Source organism: Conger conger, chromosome 18, assembly GCF_963514075.1.
Source record: "Conger conger chromosome 18, fConCon1.1, whole genome shotgun sequence".
NCBI lineage: Eukaryota > Metazoa > Chordata > Actinopteri > Anguilliformes > Congridae > Conger > Conger conger.
The window spans coordinates 30,411,978-30,421,278 of NC_083777.1; the positions used below are offsets into that span (position 1 = coordinate 30,411,978).

The following is a 9,301-nucleotide window of genomic DNA, read 5'->3' on the forward strand; positions in this document are numbered from 1 at the left end:
TATAGAATTTGTTGTGATAGTCTAACATTGTGAGATTTCTGGTGTTTGATAAGAGATTGTAGGTGTAGTTGAGATTTCAGTAATTTAGGCCTACCTGTTGAAACTGGCGAATCTGAACACCTATAATTTCTACATACATAATTGACCAATAATCTTTTACAGGTTAATTTAACATCCCCACCCCTCTGCACGTATGGGACCGCCCACTTTTATTTGAAAAACGTAGCTATGAAGAAAGGCGCTCACTGCTCAGTTTCAGACTGTTAAGTTTAAACGTCGTCTTTCCGCCGGCTTCCAACGGGTCCAGATGTAAAACAATTTATCAACGGGTACAGTTTATATTTTGTGCAAGGCCCCACGCTCAGCTTAATAAAAAAGTTATTTCTTTTTGAGCAGCAATCTGAATGAGAGTTATAACGCTAGGTTATAACGCTGGATTTGCCTCCAACCCCGTCAGTCTACCAATACCAAACGCGGACAGTTCCACCTAATCGAGACCAGACTGCAAATGTCCAGTGTGTAAGTAGGCCTCCCCGTGTTACGAATTTAAATTGAATGGCCAATGTCATTGATATGCAATTATTTTTGAGAACAGATAGAACAGTAGCAATGTATTTTGTTTGTTTGGGCGTCAGTAGGCTCCCTAGCCAAAAGCAGCGTTTCCCAACCGGTGTGTCGTCAGGCGAATTCAGATGTGAAAAATCTTTTACATTTTAAAACACTTTGAATAAACTTCAAATGTTTCCCATTAATAACCTAAATTTGATCACCCGCCACGGTTTTAGAATGAAGTCGACTGAAGTTTTACTGAAATATAAAGTCTAAAATATGGCCCTCTGCCTTGTTATGCATGTGCACGAGACGAAAGCGGGCCTTCGACGCTGAGTCCTGTATCTCAATTTCCGCAATCCATCAAACCAGAACGCGTTATGACGGAGACAAGATGGATCTTTTCATGGAATTATCTATTCGCTGGCTACATCTACATTAATGTGGTTACAATGGTTTAAACCTTATTTCCAGCATCAAGTCAGTAATGCTACCTGTATCCCGAATGTGGAGCATACCTTTATGATACTTACGTGAGGGCGTGATATTGCGGGATTGCGTTGTGAATGATCTGCGGCTGGCCAAGTTTGATACAGTAGCCTATTTCCAATCCTGAGGTAACATTTCTATACATTTACATCGATATGAACGAATTGGTGACAATTGTCTGCCATGTTAAAACAACTAGCGTTAGCTTAACAGTTGGTAGGCTAAAACTTTTCACAGTACGGTAAAATGGGATCCCTTTAAAGTGGAGGAAGGCTACTACTAGACGTTATTTTTTGTCGTCTTCCGAAATCAACACGCAAATTCCCCTTTTCGGAGCCGTGTAGTCCGTGTGTACTATTGGCAAAATCGGTTGCTCTAATTTGATTGTTTTAAAACGCATTTATAGGTTGATATTTGACAATGTTGTCATGTTGTGAACACTTTATACGTTTTATTTGTTCCTCCATTAATGTGGTTCATGCTCTTATTTTCTCCTGCAGAGTAAGTTTATCTGGATAAGTGCCCCTGTTCTTGTATAACACAGTGTGTAACTGATATAAGCCGTGTTGTGTCAACAGGTGGGGATATGTTCCGCTGGAGGGAGTAGCCTATAAATCAAAGTGGAGGTAGCATACATTTCCCCAACACCCTCCTCATTGGCCCAGTGATTTAATTGATGTGAAAGTTTTGTCATGAGCTACATCTGCAGGCTGCACAACATGTATTGTTTGTGACAGCAGTTTACTGTGGTCTGGTGTAGGAGTGAATCAGTGCTGGTGTCTACAGCTGTTCAGAGAATTAAGCTAGAATAATTAGCTGTAACAAAATCCAGTGTGTACACCCACCCTTTAGCAACGGAACTGAACGCTAAATGAGAGAACATCGGATTTGTGACTTGTCCAACTACTCCAAGGCCGTAATGAAAATGAAAACGGCACAAATGACAGCTTTGAAAAAGGTACTTTAACACGCCACAATAGTAGCGGACATGTAAATACAATGATCTGTCAACAAATGCAGGCTGTGCAGACACTTTAAACGGTTTCATTAATTGCAATTAGAACAGGAACTCACTCATTCTGCAATCCTGCAGATCCTGTGGAACTTCCTGCTGCCACGAGATCTGTACTGCTCTGTCGGCTGGTTACAGATGACCATGTGCAAGTCTACTATGCTCCCTGGCGCCCTCTCGTGGACACAACCGCATATTTCATACTTCATATCAGGTAATTGATGCTGCAATTTCTGTGCTCCTGTAATGGCCTTTTGTTAGATATGATAGTAAACGCACTCTGAATCCAGTGGCTTTACTTTATCAAATGACATGTTTATTCAATATAATGTAAACAGTTATACGCCATAACGTGTGCAATATTTCCTGTGCATTTTTACATCTGATTTCATCAATAATGGTTGTATTGTCCAATTGAATAGACTGTATCACAGGAATTAATATTGTTTCAGCAGACAGAAGAGCTATGAAAAGCATGTGTGCTTACTAATAATCTAAATTCTAATCTACTAAAAACACAATTCATATTATTCACATAGATTATCTTCTCACTTTCATACACTAATATCTGTCATACGCTGTATTTTCACCTGATTGTTGTAAAAATGCCCTCTTGGTGATGGTTCAGATAAATGACACATTTACTTATGTTTCATTCTCATTGAACAGATTGTAAATGTAATTTCTGCACGCTGCAATGCGCTACACGCCATCCGTTTGGTGAATATCCTGGACAAACCCTTTACCGCAGAGCATGATAACAAGGGACAGATATATTGGCGTTGTCCTCACCCTGTTTTCCTTCAGCTCATCTGAGATATGACATGGCCCGTTCGCAGCCGTGCTGAGTAAGTACTGTGCGGTTATTGGAATGCCTGCAGATGCATTACTCACTGCATTAAAGAATGCTTCGTTTGTATAATTTCCACACAGATATGAGCATAATTGATTGGTGTATTGATCATTTTAAATGTAGGAATTAAAACCCCTGTACGGTGACTGTGTAATGGCTTGTGCAGCATCGCTGTAGGAAGGCCTCGTTGTTTTGTGGGGAACTGCAGGGTCTGGCCGCGTGCGTTTAGGGGGAAAAAAAACCCAAGAAACTACGAATACAGCGCGGTTGTTAAATTTACAGCTACTGCTGTGTTTACTGCTTTCAGGCCTGCGAGGTGTGCCACCACACGTTTGTTATTAGAGTGTTCTTAACTCAACGTTCTAATGCCGATGTCACAATCACTACTGGTGACTGAAAGCGCCGGAGTTCTAGAACACTGACTTCTAATAAAAAAAATAAAAAAATAAACATTCCAAAAAAGCGAGTCTTCAAGAAGGTTGAAATTATATTTGTATATAGTTGCTGTCCAGAAAAACTAAATCGCCCTCAAATTAATTGGGATAACCTCTGTGAATTACATGGGCTTATTTCTATCGATCAACCTCCTCTTTTCTACTCGTAAAAGGTATATCTGATCACAAAATTACCTTCCCTTGTCGAAAAAAAACCTACAAGAAAATGTCTGATTGTGTACTCCAGTTGTAACGCCCTGAAAGATGCGAAGTTTGAATGTTTTTTAAAAAAATGATTAAGGCCTTTCCAAATGCAACAATATTATTGGTTTGGGGGAGACTATAATTTGGGGGTTAAGTAATGTCCATTATTGGTCAGATAGTTGATAATCAGAAACACACCGATATCCTGCCTAGAATGTCCATGACTCAGCTCAGGGAATTGCAGGAGCGCTGATGTGCAAACGCAGCGCTGGATTGGGAATGGTGAAGGATGCGCGCGACGCACAGCTGAATCACGATGTCGCCGTGGGAACACAGACCGAGGGGAACGGCACAGTTACACAGGGACAAACAAACGGCTCAATCCCTCCATCCGAAAGCCCAAACGAAGCTGACAGTGAATTAGTCTGAAGTTGAGAGGCAAAGTCATCTCTGATAATGAACAAAATTTGCTAATGAATTTAATAACTTTTTTTTTTTGTATTATTCAATTAAATCTGTAGGAAAAAAAAAAAAAGCGTGTCAAAAACGCCACTCTGTCCTCTATTAACAATGCTGTGGTCTCGGGAGAACCGAACCGCTCTGTGATGTGCTGAAAGAATCGTCATAACCTGGACGGCACGTTTTCCAAGACTTCGACTTAAAAGCACAGCGGTCACACCACTTACTCGTCTGATAAATATTTAAATCGGAACCGGAGAGTTTCCTGAGATTTGAAAAAATGCCTTTGTTACACCCAGCTACAAGTCAGGGGATATTGAACCGGCTAAGGCAGGCAGACCTGTCGGCATCTGAGCAGTGCTGGAAAAGGCCTTTTCTCACCAGCTTCTCCCCTATCTGGAGGGACATCACTATTTGTACTCAGAAGAAATTGTATTTAGACGGAAATTTCCCAAAAAAAACCACGTCCTGGTGAAAATATTAAGAAATCACTGGATAGAGCAATGTGTTCGGAGCAGATTTCCTTGATTTTAAATGAGGCATTTGACATCGTGAACCACAAAGTACTGGTTTCCAAACCTCAAGTAATTTTAACTGCTCAAAACGCCTGTAAGAAGGTTTGATTCTCATTTGGAATAATCAAGGGTCGTCAACAACATAAAATCATCCGACCAGAATATAACCTCGGGCATTCCACAGAGCTCAGTCCTTGGGCCAATTATTTTCATACGCAACTGACCTACCAGCAGCCTGTCCAGCAGCCGGCCAATCTCTGAAAAGACATTCGCTCCAGTCTCCAAACAACCGCCGGAACACCTGGGCTCAGTAGCTACCTGGTTTGATGCCTCCTGCCTAACCCTGAATATGAAATCAGTCTCCACGTTTCTTAAAGGAAACTCCCTGCAATGCGGTCACTTCTGGGCAGTGTCAACGCGCGGCCCATTGAACAAGTCACACATCAGATGGCTTCCTGGATCTCCCAATTGAAATGTCACAAACATGCAGAAATGGTCAGGAGAAGTGTCAAAGCAAACCTCCGCTGTCTGCGACTGATGAGATGGTGTTTACTTTTTCACAGGGCGTTACTGTACATCAGTGTTCAGAGACCTAGGCTGGCCAGGTGGTGAATAGATCACTAGATTCTCTACAACCATGCGCTGAAGGTCTTGGATTTTACACATATAATCATCATCATCGTTATATCTTTAAAAAGAACAGTATACTGAGCTTTGAAAACTTGACCAGAAATCAGCACTGATTGTCTTTTCTTCCACGTCACATTTTTTAACAGACAGCAGCACCGCTGTTGACACTAGGAGTACCAGCAGTTGCAGGATTAAAGAGCATCTCTTGGCCAGTTCAACTTTTATCTTAAGGTTGCTCAATTCGAGAACCCATTGCCGGATGAATTAAAATGAACCGAACGTTTTAACGCATTCAAAAAGACAAATTGGCTGTGCAGTCACATCGGATTGTAATCACTTTCCTCTGTAATTTTGTTCTGAAATGTGTTCGATTCATCTTAATTCACCTTACTGATAGTTTATTTTTTATCTTTTATCCATTTTTTTTGCTATTTTTAAAATGAAGCCCTGTTTAGGGACAAGTGTCGATCATGGTTTGCTCAATTTGTCAAAGTGTTTGTATCTGTCCATACTGCAGTGAGCGATTAAAACGGAGACCTATTCCACAGCAAAATGTTAAGTGTTTAATCAACTCTGTCATACAATTCATCCCTATCGGACTCGTATAAATGCTGTAAAATTAATACTGAACATTTAACCTTGTTGTACAACTATACTGTGTAGTTTATATAATGTTCATTATGTCTTGCATATTTGCAATTGTAAAATTAATATAGAAATATTAAATGGACATTTTAATTTCTCCAAATATTCCATATTATTGTTAGTGTAATATATATTTTTTATTATTTTAGGAAATAAAAATATCCCTTATATACTGAGGAAATACTCCATTTATAAATGACCGTTAAAGGGTTATTCCCCTGACCCTGGCACTCTGTGATGCACCCAAACTTGCTTTTGTTCTTCTCCCCCTCTTAGCTCGCATTCCTAGCGTGCTTGCTGAAAATCAGTGTGCCGTTTCTGATTGGCTATCGCCGAACCTGGATCGCAATCGATCTTAAATGAATTGCCAGGCGGATAAGAGCCTGAGAGCATTTGCGTAGACGGGAGGTGGATGCAGTAATGAGTGGTGCCCAGGGCCTGCGTGTTGTGCTGCCGTTTCCCCTGAAATGAGCGCTCCGGAGCGGAGAAACGTAAACGTCCGGGCCCACACACCGGCTGCTGCGCTCCCACAGCAACCGTGCCTCCTGGGCTTGCTGTAAGCCCGCTCTCCCATTTAGCATCGCGAAAGAGCCTGGAGGTTTTTAGCCTCCATATGTCCCGACCGACATCCGTAACAAACACAGTAACGCTCTACTGTATCCTTTCAGTTTTATTGACATATTCTTTTTATTTATTTTTTTGAACAAAAGAAAATTCACAGCATGCACGACAATTCTCTCAAAAGATACAATAAAAGCGTAAAGAGCAGAGAGTGCCCCGCGTTATCTGTGCAGGACTTTCTGACGTTATCAGGTTCTGTCCAGTCACCAGGGTGTCGCACCATGAATTATTAAATCAGTACTTCGTGGTAATACATAATTTCTTATCAATTATTCATGCTAATGTGTGTGTAGTTTACTTAATTGTGTTATTGACGATCAAAAGTAATTTCCTGAAAATCCTCAAGGACACAAATTTAATCAGCCTAACTACTTTTCATATGCACTGCTGTTAAGTATTCTTCATTTCCCAACTCTTCCTTTATTCATGCTCTTTTTCGGGGAAACCAACAAAGAAGAAAATAATAAATGGTCCATTTTTTAAACGTGTGGAGGACTGTCGGTGTGGAACATGAGCGGACATGTTGCACATGTAAATTTGAACACTTAATAATTAGCGTCGATCGTTCATAATAAGGTTTTGCGCACACAAAAAAAAAGGGCAAAGTGGCAATGCATCAACTGTGGAGCAGCCAGCGGTGTTCCTAAAAGTAAATAAATAATAAGAGCGGCCTCTGCTTCCTCCACAGCTCTACCTCTGGTGTATGGGAAAGGGTGTAAATAATTAATTAGCACCAGATGGCTTGGGCAATAGGCTACAGAAGATGTACACAAATGCCTACATGTTTAATTGTTTTAAAATACATGTCAAAGCGGGGTTAGAACGAGCGCGGATCCACTGCGGTGGTGACGGGAAGCGCCGTGCGTTTGCGCTACGTTACGCTCGCAGACTCGAAACGCGCGTCTGTGAAGCAGACTGAAAGAGCTTCAACCCAAATGACCTTTCGGTGCAAACCAGGCTGCCAAGAACGCTCTGATTTTTGACGATGTAAAAAAAGCAAAAAAAAAAAGGCAACAAAAAAAAGGCAATTAATCCAACAACAAAAAAATATGTACACACATTTCTGCCTGTTGAGTTCATAAGAAGCACATATAATTTTACAACATTATTTTGAGGTAAAGCAACAGCACTAAAGACTGAACTGAGTATAATCAAGACGATTCCCTGAACGCGTGACACACTCAGAATTCTCTCCGTGAAACGTGTACGCTCGCCAAGGTACAGAGATCAAACTATGACGTCATATAAGCAACCAGTGCAAATGATTATTAGTATTACTATTTTTATCTCTTTACATACTGTATATTTATGCATATTCGATACGACGCTGAGCTGCGATGAGATGTAAGAACAGTACAGAGAGTTTGACAAGATGCTCAAAAATAGACTTACAGCCCAAACACTGACGGAACGTTCTCCACAAATCAATAAATACATTAATAAATTATTTTTTTTGGAGAATTGAATCGAGACGGCATGGTACTTGGGCGGGGGGGCGAAGTCCTCTGGCGGAGTGATGAGAGGGTGATGGAGCCAGAATGGGCACGTTTGCCTCTGTCCTGATTGGTTGGTTGGTTGGGCCCCGTTGGCCTCTCCGTCCTGATTGGTTGGTTGGGCCCGTGGAGGCGGGAACTCACGAGCGCTTCTTCTTCGTGGGGTTCCTCGCGGAGGCCTGTCCGGGCTGGTCTCGGGTCTCGGGTCTCGGGTCTCGGGTGCGGAGGTTCGAGACGGAGGCGGGACTCACAAGCGCTTCTTCTCCATGGCCTCCTTGGGGCAGTGCGGGGGCTTGTCCGGGCCGGTCTCTGGCGCGGGGGCGGGGGCGGCGTTGGGCGCGGGGGGCTTGGCGGGGCCGGCGGGGCCCGTGGGGCTGGGGGCCGGGCCGGGGCCGGGGCCGGGGCCCACGCCGGCGCTCAGCAGGTTGGCGGACTGCAGCACGGCCTCGGAGTGTTCCCGCGCCTTCATGCGCAGAGCCGCCACGCTCGCCGTCCTGTTGCTCTGACAACCGTACGGGGGCAGGAAGGACAGGCCCATGGGGTCGGGCACACAGCAGGAGCACAGCGGGCCTCCTGGGGAGAGAGACGGAGAGACGGAGAGAGAGAGGTGACCCGGTGACCCCTTTCACTGACCACTGTCTGCACATCCCCGTTTTTTAATGACTCCGGAAACAGGCCAAACGCTCGGCGATCGGAGACCGGCTCATTAAACGGCGACGGCAAACGAGTGGAAACTAATTAAGGAGCGCCCCTGCAAGGACACGCCCGCCTGGCCCCAGCGAGTGGCGTTCTGCTCTGCTGTTTACCGGAGCGGCCGCGGGCAGGCTGACCCGCAGCAGACCCACACCCTCTCCCGCCCAGTAGAGGCTCAAACCAGCATCCCTCCACGTTATTCTGCAAACGCGCGTCACTGCCACCACTATCTCCCCACGTTATTCTGCAAACTCGCGTCAATACTGTTGTTTACAATCCAATTTGCTCGCTTACTGGGCTAACTTTACGCACGCCGATTATGAATGGTCTTTGCCATATTGCCCTTTTGTATTTGTACCGCAATGTTCTCCTTTTGTCAGTCGCTCTGGGTAAGAGCATCTGAGAAGGGGGATGTAATGGAATGGCTGCTCGATCTACTCTAGGAGAAGATGCTCTTCGTCCGACATGTTAGAAGCAGTGCAGTTACATTGCCGTATGTTTGGCAGACTCCCACCCAAAGCAATTTGCACAATAGTTCAGCATTTTTTTTTTTTTTACATTGTATCCATTTCGCTGAAGTCGTTCAGATTCAGGATGTCGCTCAAGGATGCAATGGCAGTGCAGTATCTTAGGAATCAAACCTGCAACCTTGAGCAGACAAAAGCCGGTTCATGCTACATCATACAACACTGGGCTACCTTCGC

At 43.6% G+C, this 9,301-nt stretch overlaps 1 protein-coding gene and 1 long non-coding RNA gene across 2 annotated transcripts in view; one reads left to right on the forward strand and one right to left on the reverse strand.

The window, feature by feature from the left end:
- Positions 1-393: 393 nt before the first annotated feature.
- The window catches only part of LOC133118683 (uncharacterized), a 27,866-nt gene continuing 18,958 nt past the window's right edge, over positions 394-9,301 (forward strand). The window contains exons 1-2 of the long non-coding RNA XR_009706419.1: positions 394-519; positions 2,132-2,264. This is a non-coding gene — a long non-coding RNA (uncharacterized LOC133118683). The remainder of the gene's footprint in view (positions 520-2,131; positions 2,265-9,301) is intronic.
- The window catches only part of drgx (dorsal root ganglia homeobox), a 6,870-nt gene continuing 5,720 nt past the window's right edge, over positions 8,152-9,301 (reverse strand). The window contains exon 6 of the mRNA XM_061228659.1: positions 8,152-8,477. Coding sequence (XP_061084643.1) covers positions 8,152-8,477 — 326 coding nt within the window. The remainder of the gene's footprint in view (positions 8,478-9,301) is intronic.